General features: G+C 49.6%; 8 protein-coding genes across 8 annotated transcripts; 3 read left to right on the top strand and 5 right to left on the bottom strand.

Moving 5' to 3' along the window:
- Positions 1-245: 245 nt before the first annotated feature.
- On the top strand, positions 246-734 carry UREG_02704 (uncharacterized protein; the record flags this gene model as incomplete). Its single annotated transcript, XM_002543142.1, has 2 exons — positions 246-476; positions 558-734. 2 exons carry the CDS (start codon positions 246-248, stop codon positions 732-734), a joined length of 408 nt encoding a protein of 135 aa, XP_002543188.1.
- A 747-nt stretch (positions 735-1,481) lies between these two features.
- Positions 1,482-2,786, top strand: UREG_02703 (uncharacterized protein; the record flags this gene model as incomplete). The annotated part of the gene is made up of 1 exon (XM_002543141.1): positions 1,482-2,786. The coding sequence occupies one exon, from the start codon at positions 1,482-1,484 to the stop codon at positions 2,784-2,786; it is 1,305 nt and encodes a 434-aa protein (XP_002543187.1).
- A 518-nt stretch (positions 2,787-3,304) lies between these two features.
- Positions 3,305-5,016, bottom strand: UREG_02702 (uncharacterized protein; the record flags this gene model as incomplete). The annotated part of the gene is made up of 2 exons (XM_002543140.1): positions 3,305-4,764; positions 4,857-5,016. The coding sequence occupies 2 exons, from the start codon at positions 5,014-5,016 to the stop codon at positions 3,305-3,307; spliced, it is 1,620 nt and encodes a 539-aa protein (XP_002543186.1).
- A 3,480-nt stretch (positions 5,017-8,496) lies between these two features.
- On the top strand, positions 8,497-9,217 carry UREG_02701 (uncharacterized protein; the record flags this gene model as incomplete). The annotated part of the gene is made up of 3 exons (XM_002543139.1): positions 8,497-8,617; positions 8,684-8,964; positions 9,038-9,217. 3 exons carry the CDS (start codon positions 8,497-8,499, stop codon positions 9,215-9,217), a joined length of 582 nt encoding a protein of 193 aa, XP_002543185.1.
- Positions 9,218-10,110: 893 nt separating this feature from the next.
- Positions 10,111-11,385, bottom strand: UREG_02700 (uncharacterized protein; the record flags this gene model as incomplete). Its single annotated transcript, XM_002543138.1, has 1 exon — positions 10,111-11,385. The coding sequence occupies one exon, from the start codon at positions 11,383-11,385 to the stop codon at positions 10,111-10,113; it is 1,275 nt and encodes a 424-aa protein (XP_002543184.1).
- A 252-nt stretch (positions 11,386-11,637) lies between these two features.
- Positions 11,638-12,636, bottom strand: UREG_02699 (uncharacterized protein; the record flags this gene model as incomplete). The annotated part of the gene is made up of 1 exon (XM_002543137.1): positions 11,638-12,636. One exon carries the CDS (start codon positions 12,634-12,636, stop codon positions 11,638-11,640), a length of 999 nt encoding a protein of 332 aa, XP_002543183.1.
- A 701-nt stretch (positions 12,637-13,337) lies between these two features.
- Positions 13,338-15,115, bottom strand: UREG_02698 (acetyl-CoA hydrolase; the record flags this gene model as incomplete). Its single annotated transcript, XM_002543136.1, has 4 exons — positions 13,338-13,565; positions 13,639-14,604; positions 14,669-14,909; positions 14,973-15,115. The coding sequence occupies 4 exons, from the start codon at positions 15,113-15,115 to the stop codon at positions 13,338-13,340; spliced, it is 1,578 nt and encodes a 525-aa protein (XP_002543182.1).
- Positions 15,116-16,167: 1,052 nt separating this feature from the next.
- UREG_02697 (uncharacterized protein) lies at positions 16,168-18,671 on the bottom strand (the record flags this gene model as incomplete). The annotated part of the gene is made up of 3 exons (XM_002543135.1): positions 16,168-16,755; positions 16,810-18,057; positions 18,111-18,671. 3 exons carry the CDS (start codon positions 18,669-18,671, stop codon positions 16,168-16,170), a joined length of 2,397 nt encoding a protein of 798 aa, XP_002543181.1.
- Positions 18,672-18,808: the final 137 nt, after the last annotated feature.

The following is an 18,808-nucleotide window of genomic DNA, read 5'->3' as shown; positions in this document are numbered from 1 at the left end:
CGGGTGCCAATTACTACGATCCCCGCGCAGACTTCTCCGGCTCCCAGCCATACCAGGGCAGCTCCGGCGGATACGACTACGACCCGTCATTCGGCCAGGCCGTCAAACAGGCCAAATACCACAACACGGGCCGCGAAGACGACGACGATGACGACGACGAAGAGTCGGGATTCTTCAGAAAAGCAGTGAGCTTTATCAGTGAGAACAAAGACCGATTTGGGCAGGAGGACGTCGACGAGCAGAAGATGGTGGGTGCCCATCAGGCGCTGTACGGGGGCCAGCACGAGGGCGGCGACAGGGGCAAGGTCGATGCGGATTTCCTGGGGAGCGGTGCGGCGCTGCAGGCGCTGAAGATGTTTTCGAGCGGCGAGGGGAGGCAGTCGCAGAGCGGGGGCCATGATCAGAATAAGCTGATCGGGCTGGCGATGGCGCAGGCGGGCAAGTTGTGGGATCAGCAGAATCAGCAGGGCCAGGTGGTATGTGCATGGCTTGTTTGGCGCTTTTCCTGGGCTCTTTTTTTTTTTGGTCACCGTTGACTGACACCGTGGGGTTCCTAGGCTACTGACAAGCAATCGGCTATCAATTCTGCGGCGAAGATGGCGCTGAAGATGTATCTGAAGAACCAGAGCGGTGGTAAACTCGGCGGCGTGGGCGGCTTGGGAGGGTTGGCAGGGAGTCTTGGAGGGCAGTCGGGCGGATCGGGCCTGTTTGATCTGGCAAAGAAGTTTTTCTGAGATAAACCAGGGGAGCATGTGGATCTGCAGATATTGCGAGTTGATCTGATGTCTATTATCGGTGAGTTTGCATGACATATAATAAGGAACGTTTACGAGGCCTGAATCCAACGCTTTCGAGACGTGATTGGGATGAGACAACCCCCCAAGATTCAACTGTCCTTTTGTCTCGTTTTCTGTAGATAGAGCCCCTATGTTCCAAGAGCTGCAGCAGAAATCAAAATGCCTTGAGCCAGACAACTCTTGCCTCTTATACCCAAACGACCCCTGGAAGAACTTGCCGCAATGTGAGAGCAAGCCACGGAAAAGCTGCAGTTGCGAAGGGCGCGTTTGGCAGCTCGCCAGCTTTCAAGGGCGCTCTATGATCTTTCCTTCTGACGAGCAGTCGTGCAATGGATTCATTGACTGGGAAAGTTCCTCATTTGAACCCATATACCGTGATACCCAGCATTGTCTATGCCTTTGCCCGATCACCTGGCCCCAAATGGCGTTTATCATGAACGTCGACCGCTCCCTCGAAAACCACATAAACACCCTCGTCTGCGAATGGAAAATCAAATTCCACACCTCCAGCAGCCAGATTTGCCAGTTCGCCTCCCGATACCGCGGCCGACCGGGCTGCCGCGTCGTCGACACACACTGGGGCACCTCCAACGCCGGCTACCGTCTGCACTGGGACGACGGCGGCGTGGCTGGTTCCTCCGCTTCCCGATCCCCCAACGGGCGCACCTGGTAGAGATGAAGATGATGTATGAAGCCGAGGCGATGGTTTGTATTCGATCGCGCACGGCGGTTCCGGTGCCGGAGGTGATTGCGTACGGGAAGTCGGGGGAGAATCCGACGGGGCTGGGGCCGTTTATTCTGATGACGTGGGTGGAGGGCGTGAATATGCAGACACTGATGGAGACGACAGAGAGGGTGCCGGGAGCGGGTGTGGACGATGCCATTCTGGATCTGGGCGTGGATGAGGAAGTGTTGAAGAAGCTGTACTACGGCATTGCGGGAGTGTTGCTGGAGCTGTGGAAGCTGGATTTTGTAGAAATCGGCTCTGTGGGATATCTGGATACGCTGTGCGAGTTTCAGTCCGTTGGCACACCGTTATCGCTTGGGTTCAACGACATGATGACCCTGGGGATGATTGCATCGGAGCCTTTTCCCGCCCAAACATTTCCGTCCACGCCGGAGTATTTTGAATGTCTTGCGGAGCTGCACATCGTGCATCTGACCAGCCAGCGCAACAGTATCTTTGACTCGAGAGATTGTCGCGAGAAATTCGCCGCCCGGGGCCTCTTGAAGAACATCATCTCCGTCTTCATCGAAGAGAAAGAGGCAAACGGGCCGTTCAAAATATTCTGCGACGGTTTTGGCCCCGGAAACTTCCTTATCAACCCAGAGACGCTGGAGATCACGGGCGTTATCGATTGGGAGTTCACATATGCGGCGCCTCCCCAGTTCCTGGCGTCTGCGCCGGAGTGGCTACTTCTTCAAAGACCTGCTGAATGGATTCGGGATAGAGGATTTGACTCGTTCATGGAGGCCTATCTCCCGAAGCTGGAATTGTTCCTCGGTTGTCTGGAGCGCCAGGAGGCAGAACGCGGTATATCTGGCACAGGCGAGGCTTTGTCCGCCCGTATGCGCCAGTCCATGGACGACAGGACATTCTGGTTCAACATCGCCATCCGTGACGGGTGGAGTCTGGACTGGATATACTGGAACATGATCGACAACTATGTCTTCGGTCCCTCCGGGATGACGGAACGAGTGGCGCGTGTCTCTGCGCGTGGCGTCGACGGGGATCTGGAGGAGTATGTGCGGGCGAAGATTGAACGGCTGGAGGACTACAACGTTGAATTTCGCCTTCCGTCGATTCGATATGAAGAGCCGGAGGATGATGAGACGCTCGAGTATTGGATTAAGCCTGATTTGAGGCTGCCGCCCATTCGGCTTCAGCGCGGTTACGGGTCGGGTCGCGTGGCTGGTAGCTGCATGCTGGCGCTGGCTGCTGCGGCGACAGGGTTTATATTGTATAGGCGGTATATTTCATTGACATAAATGAAGCAGCTGTCTGTCGGAATAACCAGGTGTACAGGTCTACAAGCTATGCACGATAAGGGATCCGTAAGCTGGAAGTATGTTATTAAAACCGAACCACTAGAAGGAGATAAGAGAGGTGACAACAAGGGGTCCGTACAGAGTCCACGTCGAGGGAGAAAAGCGGCTTTGAAATATTCTATGGTCATGTCCTCAAATGGTTGGGAGCGGGTTCTTATTTACTTTGGTTCATAAGTATGCCAACATGTACACTCTCACACACACGTTGATGGTGAAGAAAAAGGAGACGGGGGAAAAGGCAAAGTTTTAGGACATGTTTGGTATATTCACTCCCTTCTCCTCTTTACTTCCCAACCACAGGGAAATAAAAGAAAGCTTGAAAAAGAACATTTACAACTCCACTCATTTCAACAGAAATTTGTTAAACCCCATGCTGAAAAACAAAGACGGACAGGGAATCAAAACAAAAATGGGGGAAAAAAAAATACATCAATGACTCAGATCAGATCAAGTTGTGTTTATTTGAAAACGTTAATGCAACCCCAGTTTTGCTCAACGCCAAGTGGGCCAGGTTCCTTCCAGAGGTCATTGGTGAAGGAGAAGAAGACAGAGTTACTGCCAATCTCCTTGACAATTGATTTGATGGCAGTGACCTGTTCCGAGGCACCGGAGACAGCCTTTCCGTTGTTACCTCCGCCATTGGGCCAGCCAGTTTCCAGGTTGACGACCTTCTTGTTGCAGAGTTTCTCGAGGATATCCATCTGGCCCTTGGCGAATTTGCCAGCTTCAGAGGGAGCAACGCCAGCATTGAAGAATGGATGGATGTTAGCGCCAAGGACATCGATGACACCGCAGAGCTGGCCAGCGTTGGCTTGCCAGATGTTAAGTGGTTCAGTCGTGGTGACGGGACCGTTGTATCCAGCCTTCTTGAAGGTGGCCTTGCAGGAGGCAATGAAGCTTGCAAGAGAACCGGCATCGGCGTGACCCTGGAAGATGGCCTCGTTACCAACGACAACGAGGTCAACCATGCCCCATTGACCCCATTGGACGATATCAGTGACTTGCTTCTGAGCACCCTGGATACCAGTGTTGGAGATGAAGATGCCAATGATCATTCTCAATCCGAATTCCTTGCAGGCATTACCAACGTTCTGGAGACCATCGCAGTCAGAAGAGTACACGCGAACGGTCTTGAAACCCTTCTCCTTGATGGTTTGGATATCCTTCTTGACATCACTAGCACCCTTGCATTGGCCGTCATTGTTGTATGGAGAGTAAGTCATACCCCATTTCTCACCTCCGCCGAGTGGTGGCTCAGGGCCTTTGCTGGGGGCTGGAGCAGGAGCGGGGTCTGGCTTCTTGGTGGGTTTTGGTTCATCATTTGATGGTGGTGGGGGAGGCTTGTTGGCAGGCGGGTTGGCCGGTGGATTTGCAGGTGTGGTTGGCTTGTCAGTCTTGGGTGGCTCGATACCAGTTGGCTTGGGGCAGACGTAGACATAATCGGTCTCAGTGACGGTGACAGTAGCTCCAGGCTGAGTGTAAGTTCCAGGAGTGATAGTTTCCGGGGTTGGGTAAACAATGACAGTGCTCTTGGAGACGCTGGTAGTGCTGGGGCCAACGGTGTAAGTTCCAGGAGTTGGGCAGACGAAGGTAGTCTTTTCGATGACACTGGTGAAGGTGCTTCCAACAGGCTTCACAGTCGCGATGGGGCAGGTGATGGTGGTTGCTGTCTCAACAACGGTGGTGACACCTCCGTAGGTGTGCTCGCCTGGTGAGACGGCTGTGGTCGTGGCACCGCAGACGGTCGTCGTCTTGTCTACGATAATCGTGGTTGGCTCGATGGTATAGGTACCGGGGGTCGGGTACACAGTGACAACGGCAGTTGGGAGGACTTCAGATGGAGTGACAGAGACAGTCACAGTGGTGTAGCTGGTGGAGCGGACTGTGGTTGTCTTTTCCGTGACAGGTTCCGGAACCACTGATGTCTCACGTTAGCAAGCGAGAAAGCATTGTTTTGCATTGTTCCAAACATGGCCAGAAACATGTTTTGAAGCATATCTAGGTACTTACAAGTAGGCTCTCCGGTCATAGTGATCGTCTTCACTGTGCAACCACAGGTCTGAGCACCACGGCGGTGGAGATTGGCATGGCCATGGCGATGGTGAACACCGCCAGCCAGGGCAGAGCCAACCAGGCCTGCCGCGGCAGTCAACAAAGCAGCGCCCTTCATGTCTCTCAGTCGTCAAGAGCTATCCAATACTGTGCGTAGACCCGGCGAATCGATCGCGGGAACGGTATAGAGATGGGAAAGCAAGGGCTTTATACTGGACGGCGTAGTGAATCTGGTTCAGGCCAATTTCCGCTAATATAAATGGTAGGGGGGTTCCAGTCGTGCGATCGTCAACAGAGTAGAAAGAATGCCCGCTGAAAGAGTGAAGCGGTGGTCAGTGGTCTGGAGGGAAGAAAGATGGAGATGGACGGAAACCCTTGGGCGGGAGGAGGATGAAGAGAAGAGAAGAAGCTGGCGAGCGAGAGAAGAAGAAGAAGAAGAAGAAGAAGTCAAGCCAACAGGGGCAAAGGGGGCGCTGGGCTGGTTCCTTTGGGTTAGTCCGGGCTGCGGGGTTGTGACAGTACGGTACCAGGAACACCCGGCCAACTCCTCGCTCTGATTGGCTGCATGGCGTCACCGCCTTGCCGCTCCGGGACTAGCGGTCAGTGAGCTGGTCCTTGGTACGGGCTGGTACGGGGCGCACCGCGCCAAGTCGTTGGTTTTTGTTGTTGTTTTGTTGTTTTGCTGTTTTTGCCAAAACACGGCCCAACGCCAGCATCCAGGATCCTTCTTGGAGTATTGACAGCAGCAGCAGCAGCATCAACAGTCATCGCCAGTGTGAGGCTCCCCGTATTCCAGCCCAAAACCAGATGTCAGCACTGCAGACGTCGAGCTTGGTGTGGTCTTGGTCTCGCGATCCATCCAGGAACACGCCCTGCCCCTAGTCCAATCAGCAGCCGGCTGCCCCTGCACCTCATCTTACGGCCGATCCACATTCTCACCCAAGCCTCAGGGATCATTGCTCAAGAAAACCCAGAAAAGGAGGCGAAAGGGATTCGAAAAAAAAAAGCGAGGTGAGCTAGACCCTCCAAGCTGGTTTCATAGAGAGTAACCTTGGACCAGGGCCTTGAAACAGATATAAACTCGCAGAGCCATCACGACACTTTTTTTCTATGAAAGCCATTGTTGACTGTTTGGTTCACCCTGCGGTTGGTGCAGCATGGACGGAGGAACTGAAACGAGGTTGCTGTTTGTTTGCTGGATTGCGCCATTTCCCGCTCCCAAATACCGCCCAAATCCGCCTCGCCACGCGGGTTGCCAACCAAGCATGCTTGGAAGAGAATTATTATTAATAGACCCTCTGTCCGCACAAATCAACAAGCCGCCAATGCAATATGCCCAATCCACCAAGAACCTGATTCAGGAAGAAATAATTTGCTTGCCGGAAATGAGCCAGGGTGTCTGCGTCATTTCACGAGTTACCAATCACACTTGCTTTCACAGGCAGAGGTTTTCTATATATGACAGCACTGCACTTGTCCAGTGATATCCCGCCAGGTATTACACGAGAAATATCCTGTGCTGTCGTCTCAAATATCTTGTCATTGCGCCTGAATTTCGCGCTTTGTGCCTGGAGACGCTTTTGCGGAGGCACGTCCTAGGCAATATCTGCCTTTTAGACGAATTCCGCACTTGACTTTTTGGCATCTAACGCCTGAGCGGAATGCAACGAACAAGGCGTTCATTCGACTTCTGACCACCCACTCGTACTCATCCCGACCCGCAGCAACTCTTCCATCGCCATCTCCTCCTCAGAAAGCCCAGTATATTGAACACGATCTCTCCCCAGCCCTCATCATTCGCTCAAAACCCCATCTCTCGTTGGCCAGAGCGGTAAAATAGTAGAAAGCCTAGTCGCAAAGTCATAAAGTCCAGCTTGCAGATCGTTGCTTCATAGAAAAAAAAAAAAGTCTACTCCGTACCAGCCCAGAAACGGGACGATCCCTCAAGGAGAATCGCCCCAGGGCCGACCGGTCTGTCGTACGGACACTACGGAGTAGTAATTACTCCGAGGAGATCGATTGCCCGTTCTCGAGCTGATCGGCGGTGGTTCAAGAGCTTTTCTCTTCCATGGCTGAGAGCACTATTGGGTTGGTCCCTCCACTTGTGTGGAAAGCGATATAAGCTCCAAGAATTCGGACGGTGGAAACTTGAAAGAAAGGGGGGCTCTTTTTATTTTCCTTTTCCTGGCCGCCATGTGCCCCCTTTCTTTTATGCAAAGAATGAGATGTTTTCAGGGGATTGTACGGAGTAATTTGTCTGGAGATGGATCGATCTTCATCCCACTTGTATGTAAACCGAGTGAGCTTAATTTCGAAGGCACATAACAGCATTGCTCCGTATTGCGTCGTTCTATCAACAGGACACGCTTGTAGAGCTTTTCTAAGCCTAATTCTTGCTGATCTTGCCGGTCTAGTTCTTCCGCTGGTGATTTCATTCCGTCGTCAATTGGACTTAAATGATCAAATTGATCAGAAGACAAGAACCTTCATCGCGAATCGCGAAGGGGTGGTTGATGCATCTAGGCGCGTTCAACCTTGGAGGTTGTCTTCCCACCAAAATGCGGAGGGATCCCGTGAAGAACAGCAGTGCAATGCAGCGTTAACTGATAAAGCGATACTTACACATCAATTGCAGCCATTAGAATCTGCTGTATTACCACTTCCCTGTTGGCTTAGTTAGTACTGGGGCACTCGTCGTGATTGAAGAGACTCCGACCCGTCCGAGTTCATTCCTGCTGAGGTCGCTTGGGCAGATCAAATATGGCTGAACGAGCATGGCGGGTATGCGGGCCAAAGAAAGAAAGGAATAAAGAGGTTAGGGTGTTTCTAGTGGGCGCTGCCATTGAACAATGTTGCCCACCCTCGTCCAGTGCTTGAGGGGAACTGGAATTGATAACCAGTTAGTGGTTACGGATGATAGATGACTTCCTCGATGCTTCCGGCTAACACTCACGTAAGTGTCCGCTATGCGACCCAGGATCAAAGCCTAATGAATACAAAGTACGTTATAAAATCCGGAGTCTGCCTTTTTTTTTCTCTTTCCATCAAAGTATCAAGTTCATTGTGCATATGCAAGCATGTCATCCCTCCTATTGACTCGAAAAGCTTTATATTCAGCTCATTTCCTGCCAGCAATCTTTTGCAGTTTGTGCTGTTCTGGTGTGCGAAGATATTCCCTCTTGTCACTCACTCCTTGGTGGTGCACAAGTAGCAGATCTTCTGGTGTCAACATCCTCGCACAGCTGCATACAACACCTTCCCTCCACCACATCCCAATCATGGCAGGGAATACTCCCGCATGGCAAACTCTAGAGCCTCGCAACCTGCGAAGCAGTCCAGTCACAGAAACCCAGGCTTTGTCTGCCAATGGGCTATCCGCGAGGCCATCATCCAATGTGAAGAAAGCAAGGACCTGTTCTTCAACAATATACCTCCAGGGAAAGGGTCTCAAGTCGCATCATCCCTCTCCAGCGATCCTGAGGTTGAAAGAAGGCGCCCTCGGCAAGTTTTTAGACGTTCCTTCTTGAGAGATCAATTGTTGCTAACATCCGCGCAGTATTCACTTCAATGCAGAGGCTCATATGCTGTGGATCGAATCATGCCAACACTTCTACACGACTGCCATCAGGAGTGGATCAAGGATGAGATGTATGACATGACAAGGGCAGGCTTCTTAAGCGACGCAGAGCTCAAGTTTCTGCGTACGAGAGTTGGCACAAGTAGGTAGTCTCCTGTGGTTAGCTGTAACAACTTAACTTACCTCACTGTAATCTGTTTATCACCAGCTTTCAAAACATTTGGAGGCATTTGGGAAAATTCCCGCAAGGATCCGGATCTGTGCCTGCTAGGATACGGTCAATTTCTACCAACTGTCGTGATGGAGTCTGGATACAGTGAATCACGGCCGCAACTTCAAGCTGATATGCGCCTTTGGTTGAAGGGCGGGGCCCCGGCTGTACAGCTTGTCCTAATCATCAATTGGTCAGAGCTGGTAGGGAAGAAAATTAAAGGGAGTATCGAAGCTTGGGAATTGAATGGGGACACCCCGACTTTGATACAAGAAGAGGTATCATACCATTTGGCTTGCACCCGCTCCGTTGCCACTATTGTTCGAGCTGACAACGATTGCACGCTGATAGGTGATCTTCCCTCAGCCCCCAGGAAACCCTGCACAGGCCATCGGGGTTACCCGTGGCCAACTGTTTGGCAATGCGACATTCCCAAATAGAAACCGCAACGACACATACAACCTGTCGATTGAGAATTTGCGAAATGTTGCCAGCTGGAGCATCAGAGATATGGGATTTATCCCGGTCTAGTTTTAGCAAAGCGAAAACGAGAGCGGTCGATTTGTTGACAACTTTATATGTGCCTTTGCTGGTCACCGTGTTCCATTCAAGCCTTGCAGCCTCCACGAATTCCTTTCTATATTTGTGGTTTTTCAGCTCTCTCCAGGATTGAGGCTCTAGAGGCAGCTCGCTGCGGTGTGGTTTATAGTCTGGAGACTTAGAGCTCAGAGTCCGCTTCCGGCTTTCATTCCCCTGAGCTCGGAGGTTCTAGTCGAGTTGCAGAGGCAAAGAAGGCGTGATAAACCTCGTCTAGTGCCTCAAGTCTCTCAGGTATGAGGGCAGTAATATGGCCTTGAGCTCGCCGTGAAACGCGCGGATTGGTGTCCATTTCAGGCGTAGGCTCTGCTGAGGCGTTTCGATCCTCCATATCAATGAATCTAACCCTTCGTTGAGTAGCTGGCGTATCCGGAATAGGAGGGTCGACATCTGAAGTTCTTGCTGGAGTGGGTGGCTCCGGAAACGCTCCTGCGGGCGGAGAATCACGATATTCGGTGAATTGGGACCATACTTAGCTGCCCTTCTCATCCCAATATTTAATTCGCTTAACATTAAAGCAGAAAATATATAGTACCAGGTAAAGTTAAGAGCGTTTTTGGCGCCGGACATTGCTTTTCGTGGCGACCTCCAAGCAAACCCCAAAACGATCCACAGCAAGAATCAACCAACCTGTCTCCGGTGGGCCTTACATGTTTCAAACATTCAGATTCCAAAGAGACAAGTAATTAGTATTGCTACAAGAGCAGCGAACTATGAAAGAGAACCGATCACGCATGAGATAGATAAACCTCCCCCGAGACGTGGGCAGAAATGAGAGGGCCAACAGCCTGTCGTCGAGAATATGCCAGCCAAACACTTGCTAGGAACTAAGGCAATGGCATGCAACCATAAACCTGTCGAAGTTGTTCCCAAGTAACGTGCTCCCCATAGATGACCTTCGCAATCCTCCGCCCGTCCCATAGGCTTCCATTAATTGAAGCCATGTACTGGCGATACATGAGTTCAGCGCTTTTGGAGGCCATGTACGTAGAAAGGCGTGAAAAGTTCAGGCACTGCTCCATGCTCCCCTGCTGTTGGCCCAAGTCCAATATCGACCTTTCTTCCTTCTTTGCTCCGTATTTCCCGTGACGGTTCTCCATCTCCTTCATAAACCCCACAACGAGTTCCTTGAACTCCACGATCGGTCGATTCTCTTCCTCGGAGAGACTCGTAAAGACATTCACTTCTGGAGTGACAGATAGCTGCTCTATAGGGGCCGCTTGGGCGTGGCTCCAATCAATGACTGCCACGAGGTTAAATTCATCGTCGAAAAGGAGATTGCCGTAATGAAGATCTAGATGACACAGCGGAAATGGCCCTCGAGCTCTTTCTTCAATGATACTGTGAGCTAGAGCTGTTTTCAACATCCAACATGCAGTAAGCCGATCTGGGCTATTTGGGTGTAATGCCATGATCTCTCGATTTTCTTTTTGCCGCTGATTATAAAAATATTCGAACGAGGTTCCTAAAGGCCCAGGCGTATGATGCCACTCCATAGGAATAATTTCGATGGACTGATCAGCGGTCTCTCCTGCCCAAAGCCGTCCGATGCGATCGAAGGTTAGGTTCTGAAGCTCGACAAGCACATTTGCAAGCTGTTTGGCTACCTTCGCATGGTATGGTTGGGGCACTGATAGTGCGAGAACGTTATCGAGTTGACGACCACCCAGATACTCCATCAAAATATATGGATATCCAAACGATTCGGGATTTGTTGATATCTCAAATCCAAATATACGAGGGATGGGAATATTTGTACGTTGACGAATAATGTTCATGGTGGCGATCTCGCTGAGCAACAAGGTCTTGGTCTTGTCGTCGATAATCTGATATGGAATTCGAGCAATCCAATAGACGCTGTCAGAAAATGCGAGCTCGAGAACCAGATTGTTGAAACCAGTTGCAAATTGGGTTAAATTTATGCCGCAGTCAACATCGAGGGGCATATTGGGCTGCGGTTGACATCGACGTCGTAAGTCTACTGCGCTTCTCTTCAGGTGCTCAAACTTTGCTGAAGAAAGTATGTGCTGGATTCGCTGATATTTGTCTGACTCTGGAATGAGATCGGTGAAACCTGGCCAATTTTCACTGGGTCTTGACATGGTGCCTGACAGTGGTAGGAATCGAATGGCCGCTGAGGGGGCAAAAAAAGGGTTCAACGCGTTGAACCAAGGAAGTGCAGTGAGAGGAAAGTAAAAGTAACCCAAGAAGCAGCAGTGACAGCAGGCAGCTCAGTGTTTATTAATCATGCGCAATTTGGAAACACAGATAGAATGCAGTAGTGATAGCTAGTAGTTATAACTAATGTAATCTATCATTCACCGTCCCAGTCCAGGCTTGAGATCTCAGACTCCTCATCTGACTCTTGAGTCCTCAATCACCTCGCCAGCCGCATCCCAATCTGCACATTCACCCAGTGCCAGATTTTTGCCGGTCAAGACGTCGAAAGCCTCTAGTTCTATGTTCAGTCGAGCATGCGTCAATACCCTCACTCTTTTCGGGCTCGCCATTTGTGCCACCAGCTCTTTCGCCTGCTGCTGCATATCCGCTTTCAGTTGAAGGAACCCTACCCCTGGGGAGGAACCACAGCGAGCGGCGTGTGTTGCTGAGGTAATCCGAGGAGAGTCATGTGATAGGCTGAGGTTGACAAGCACCTCATCCAAACGAAGATCAGTACTCGGCTGCTCGAGTTTCAGAGCATTGGGGCATATTTCGCGCATGCGCAATCTCAAACGCTGTAGGGTTGGAAGAAGCGCAGCTATATCTGTACAGATATGAAATCTTTCACCAGTTCGCGATGGCATGGGTCTGGTACCGCATAAATCCAGCTGTAGGCTAGCCAGGTTGCTCAGAGACAGGAAGCCGCGTATTGTCGATGTGAAGAGGTAGTCTCGGCGGTCTTGAAGATAAAACTCTGGGTGAGCTTCACTGGTGGCGTGGATGCGTAAATGGCGCAGTTTTCGCGATTGCTTGGTGATCCTCACTAGGTGCGAGATGTCATCATTCAGCACCCCTGACGTCCAGGCGTCACGGATTGCGTGTCCTTGGGCGCTGTTCCATGTTGCCTCGGGTTTGTCCGAGGTCAAGCCCCAGTCCTCAAAACCTTTCAATTCCAGGTCCAAAGCTATTACGCTGTCCTTGATGAAAGGCAGCCATGTCTCCTCACAGGGAGTGGAAAGCAAGCGCCGCAGCGTTTTTTGAGTAAGATGCAAATCCCGAAAGCAAGCGGAACGGGCATATATGCTCCACTGCTTGCAAACGGTGAGGCGTGATGGGTCAGAACGGAAATAGGCTGAGCCAACATCGTCGAAAATTTGAATGAGGATCTCCGGGGGGAGTTGGAGCAGAGGCATCGTGGTGAAGGCAGCCAATGACTCTTCGGTTTGCTTGAGATGTCTCAATTTCGGCGTCAGCAACTGGAATGCATGAACAGGATGCTCAGCCACGGAGAATGTTTTTGCTTTGGAGGTGGCAGCAGTGTGATGTTATCAATGTGCTCTGGCACGGAGTTCAGTGGAAGTCACAGTTGCCGAGCCAATGCTGAAGCTCAGCAGCAGTTTCCTTAGTTTGCCAGTAATTAGTGGTCATTTTTGTTAGTGGTTTTGTAATGATTGAGTATTGATGCAAGAGCCTTCTCATGTTGTTATTTGATCAAAGCATGTAAAGTCTGAATAATTTGATTAATAGAAACACTAATATTAGCTATTTATTTTGAGAGTTAAAAAAAAATTAAAATGCCTATCTACCTACGGAAACTGACCTTGCGGCGGAAAAAATGGAATCCCTCAAATTCGCTGGATACAATCAAATGTAGCAGAAAGGCAGTTGATAGATATTGTACTCCATAGCTTCTAAAAACAAAATTGAGATTGTGCTGCTATTTTGTGTTATAACTCCTCTATTACTGGCTTTCCCAGACTGCATCGGTCATATATGGTGATACCGATATCTCAACCAGGAGAGAAAGCACACCACGGATAGTCGCAAGCACCAAAGTCGCTCAGGCTTATAATTAAAAGTAAAATCCACCAGAATGACGCCAAATCGCGATTATTTATTCCCATCCATCGATTTTCATGGTTCCCTTTTCCTGCAGATTCTGATGCATCTTAAACGCCTGGGACAACAAGTGTGGCTCGTGGCCCATTCCCTTGCGGAGGCAGTAGGATTCAGCCCGGTCAAAATAATCCTGCAGAATAGGCTTATAATCGGGATGAGCGCATTTATCGATGATCACACGTGCACGCTCACGGGGTGAAAGACCTCGAACATCCGCCAAGCCCTGATAATAACAATGCAGTGTTAGTTCAACGAAAAACCTGAAAAATAGACTGGATGTGCTTTTTGAATCATACCTGTTCAGTGACAATGACGTCCAAATCGTGCTCCGTCTGATCAATGTGCGTGCAGAATGGAACAATGCAAGTGATACCAGTTGGATCGGTCTTGCTGGGACGTGTGCTGGGAGTGTGCATGATGCTATACTTGGAGCTACGCAGGAAATCAGCTGAGCCGCCCAGGCCATTCAGCATACGCGAGCCCATGACGCAAGTGCTGTTGGCATGTGCGTAGATGTCAACTTCGACGGGCGTGTTCATGCCGATAACACCGAGCCGGCGGATGATTTCAGGAGAGTTGGAGACTTGCTGCGAACGAAGGAGGAGCTTGTCATAGTAGTGCTCCCATCCGTCGTAGAACCGCTTAAATCCTTCGGGCGAGAAACGAATGGAAGTGGCAGTGGCAAAGTCTAGGTTACCACTATCGAAGAGATCCAGGAACGAATCCTGCAAGACTTCGGTCCAGACCTTGAGGTTATGGAAGTTGGCGCCGCCTTCAGCTAGGCCGCCAATAACTGCGTTGGCAATGTTGCCAATGCCAGACTGGATGGGGAGAAGGTTCTTTGGCAAACGACCCATTTTGACTTCGTGTTGAAGGAATTCGATCAAGTTACTTGCAATGGCACGAGACGCCTCGTCGGCTGGAGCGTTTGGTTGCGTTTGATCGGGGTAATCAGATTCAACAATAGCGACGACTCTGTCGGGGTCAATCGGAATGTGATTGGTTCCAATGCGGTCTTCTGGGGCCATGATGAGGTATGGCTTTCGTCGAGGAGGAATATCACACAAAGTGATGTCGTGCAATCCTTCGAAAGAGGGAGCTGCAGTGTTCACTTCGATAATAATCTTATCTGCCATCTGGACAATCTCTGGAGATGCCCCGACAGAAGCTCCGGGGATGATCCCGCCTTCTTCGGTAATAGCAGAGGCTTCGATAACGGCGACATCGAGCCTATTCTTGGGCCTATTTCGTGTATACCAGCCCTATAAGACAAGAGCATATCAATTAGTTCAAGGGAATATCCAACGGACAGGAGAGACCGCTTACATATACAAGGTCTGCCGGGAACATGCTGAGATGCTTGTCGAAAAACTTGATATTTCCATTGTTGATGCCCTTGGAAATATCCTTCCCGACTTGATGAGGCGATCTTCTATCGATCATATTAAGTCGCGCCCATCGGTTTTCAGTCTCCGCACCAGACGACGCGCCCACAAAAAGCGTATATTTCAGTTTCCCTTCCAGATTATTCTTCTCGACATGGTCTGCTAATGCAGTTGGGACTTTTCTAGAGAGATGGAACGTTAGATAAACCGCACACCTTCATCCGTCAACGTGTCTAGCAACTTACTTGGGATAGCCAACACCCGTGAAGCCAGACCAACCAATATAAGCTCCATTGGGAAAGTAGTGAATCAAGTCTTCCGCCTTTGCGAGCTTTGACAGCATCGACGCCCGTCTGACACGGCTTCTCAAAAGCGCAGAAACAGTCATTTTTAGAACTTTTTTGCCGCTCACTTAGAGAACGACGTTTCTCTTCTCAAAAACGACAATGAAGTGAACTATATCGCAGGTCGGGGTAAAGGAGTGAGAAGAGATACGGGGGAAGTCTATTTATTTTGCAGCCCAAAATCAGTTGGAGCAAAGAACAGCCTGGTTGTCTCCAGGTCTCAAAGGGCACTTTCAGAAAGAAGCTGCTAGCAAAATCAAAGCCAGGCCGGCGAGACTGAGATGGTACCAAAGAAATGCACAACAAGGAACAGAAGAATGAAGAGGAGCAGAAGGAAAATTCTCAGCCCACAAAAAGTGAAAACGGGGAACTTTCCATTCGCTTCAAGAGAGAAACCATGAAAACCGATTAGCTTCCAGCACCGTTGATGGGCTCTGACGTAACTGACCCAGCTCCTCCATCGGTATATCTTCGGATGATCAAGCCCAAGCCTTCCACTGAGGGCGGCGCACGCTATGAGTTCCTACCGGGAGAAGTGAGGTTCAACTGTGGTCAAGGGCCAGAATCTACATCGCTTCAGCTTTGCGCTCGGCCCGCGAGCCACTTCATCGCTGGCACTCCATCAATTGATAGCCGAGACGTCTCACGGATGAGTGGAAGTTGCTGGTCAGTGCTTAGTTATCTGATCGACCGCGGTTATCTCCCGACGCTACGGGATTCGGCTTATAGTTATTCCAGACTCCTAGTTATCACAATCAAGTGCTGCGAAGATTATGGATCATGATTTCAATCTCCTAACTAATGATACAGTAGAATACAGAATGATCCTCCAAGTATGCCGAATGTGGTTTGAATTCAAACTGACTGCTGCAAATATGCATCAAACAAGAATGGATTTTGCGAAGAAATGTAAACAAGCAACCACGGAGAGGTTACCGTTGAAATCCTGCTAACCCCCCAATCCTTGATCACCGAAAACCGAAGCAATGCGTCTAATTTCCGTTGGAAAGTTCCTATTCACACAGGCAGGTCTGTGCTTTCACACCTAGCGCCAACAACCGTTCTGATTTCGTTCATCCTTGCAAAGTTTGAAATATCAATCAGCATTAGTCATAACCTCATCCACATTATCCTGTTGATCTTCGGACTTTCCCACTGGGCTTTTCTCCGAGTGCGGGCTATCTTTATCGGTAGCTCCAACCCATGTTCTGAACCGCTGTTTTGATTCCTCAACTTCTTCCTCGTTCAAGCCGTGGACCCAACTAGAATTGTTCATGAACTTTTCCCTGAAACGTTCCTTCCGCTTTTCCTTGACCACGGTATGATCCCCGATAGCGCTCTTTTGAGTATCTTTTGGTTGTGGAATGCGGCACCACCATTCCTCTGTTCCCGGCTCGTAGAGAATGTGATAGCTATTGGCGCAGATCCGAATTACCAAGCCCTCGTTGCTGATCAGGGGCCTGAAGAACTGGCTGTACTCTTCATCAGATTCCAGCTTTGGAGGCAGATTACGTTTTAGGAACGGAATGCGCATATCGGAAAATAAAACCCCCTCGGTAGGGTCACGCATGCTATACGCAGATACATAATAGGACCACTTCGCTTCTGGCGTCAAATCGTTATTTTCGAGGGTGCTGTCTTCAGTAGTGAAGAGCTGAATTGTTGCAGTGCTTGAAGTGGGTACCTGAGGAGACTAAATTAGCCTAACATTACAACCCAAGGAGAAGGAGGAGCTCACGTAAGAGATACGGTAGATATCTCCATCCTTTATCATCTTTTCCACCTGCTTGCGGTACTGAATTTCGTGGTTATGAGTCGTCTCTTCCTTGTCCCTCTCCTTGAAGAAAAGATTCACAATGTCGGCGCTCTTGTCTTTTGGATCCGTGTTGAAGATATTACTTGCAAATTTTGCGATCGCGGCGAGTTGTTTATCAAGCGTGTAAAGCTCCCAGCCACGGTTTCTGTTGTAGAAGCGGCGTAAAATCTCTTCTAGGTGAGAGGTGTCTGCGTTACCTTTCACAACTTCTTCGCACATGCGGATCATTTGCTGATAAAGATTCGATTTTGGATCCGTGTCATAAAAGAACTCTTTTGGTATCTTGTCCAACATTCCTAAATCGTGAGCTGCTTTGGGGGCGATTGCGCGACGCAATTCTTCATGGGCCGCTTCTTCACCTCCCTTTAAGTGCAAGAGGCGCGTATATAGCATCTCAAAGGTGCGAAGGAAGCAGTAAATGGTTAGATTTCCGTAAAGATGATGCACTTTTTTCTTATAAGGCTCATTCAATGGGTACTCGCGCTGTTGGTTGAAGTTCCCTTGATTAGGATGTTCCATCCACTGTAGCTCAGCGGAATCGAAAGTCCCATTAGAATCAGGCGCCGGAGTTGAACCAGTAGTGGACCCAAGTCCTGGAGTGGAAAAACGGCTAATCGACGGTGTAAACTTGTCACCATCAGGTCTCAATGACTTATCACCACGATTATCGAGGACGTCACGTAGAAGGTCCAACTTTTTACTATTAACCATACGTCGAGTACGAAGCCCATTTATTTCATCGGATGGCACACTTTCATTATCCATGTCTTCATTAACGGGAGTGGTGTCGTAAACTTCGCTCAGGTATGTTCTCACTGCGTCTCGATCCATACCAAAAAATACAGGGATGAAGTCTCTCACGAAATTCATCACCTTTTGAGGATCGGTGCCGAAACCAGCTGAATTATGATCGATGTAGCAAAGTACCAGGTGTGTGGCGTCAAGGATAACTTCCGAGTCGGTGAAAGTATGCTTGAATTGGTAACTAAGTACCGGATATCCGCTTCGACGAAGTGCTCTTGCTTCTTCAAATTTAGCCTGTATTTCCGCTTGGAAGTGTTTCGTTGTGAGGAGCTTCTTGTCGTCTTTCTTATTAATAGAGGATTGATGGTCAAGACTCCTCCAGTATCCCTTTTGCATTTGCTCCCGCCAGACCTTTTCCCATTCACGCTATGGAAACGTTAGTGTTCAATGAACTGAAGCCTTAAGCTTAGTAGACTCACCTGGCTGAGCTTCCATTCTTCAATCTTTTGTTTTAGGCGAGCAATAACGATAGGGAGAACCTGAGACGGGTTTAAAAACAGCTCCTCAAGGATGCGAAGACCATATTCCTTCTCATAGATCTTTTTGATAACCTTCTTGTAGATGGTTTCGCTTTGGCCACCTAACCCCGGTGGTAGTTTAAAGTTCGCCCGGTCAGTTTCGCTCATAACCGAGACTTGCTGCAGCAAAGCCTCCATTAACTGAATTGTCCGGATTCCGGCTTCGATGTAGTGATCGTAATCATGGCGATCTTCTTCAACACGATGTAAAGAGTCTTCATGTTGGTTTTTACGATGGGCGACAAAACCAGAATCTTCCGAAGCCCAGGTAGGATGCGAAGCCCACTCATCGTTAAGTACACTCTGGCAAAGTTCATCACGGCCGCTGCAAGGTTTCTGTCTCTCAAGTTTTGGAAGAAGTCGGTAGCTAGGGCCAAGAGCTCGACAGTGGGCGAGATTGACGATTCCCGACTCGTCTTTGGCTTTTGGTTCAATGATTTCATCCTTGGGCTCGATATGCATGAATCGTTTAAACCAATTCATTAGTTCCTGACTTGAGCCAATGAACCCTGCCGTTTTGTTGACAAGGACGTTTCTGTCAATCAAGTCCGAGGAATACAGGTTGCATAGCTTCAAGAACTCGCTGAATACTTGCTTGT

The sequence above is a fragment of the Uncinocarpus reesii genome, genomic scaffold (genome assembly GCF_000003515.1).
Source record: "Uncinocarpus reesii 1704 scaffold_1 genomic scaffold, whole genome shotgun sequence".
NCBI lineage: Eukaryota > Fungi > Ascomycota > Eurotiomycetes > Onygenales > Onygenaceae > Uncinocarpus > Uncinocarpus reesii.
The sequence above is the reverse complement of the archived record's forward strand: the minus strand, read 5'-3'. Positions and strand labels throughout refer to the sequence as shown.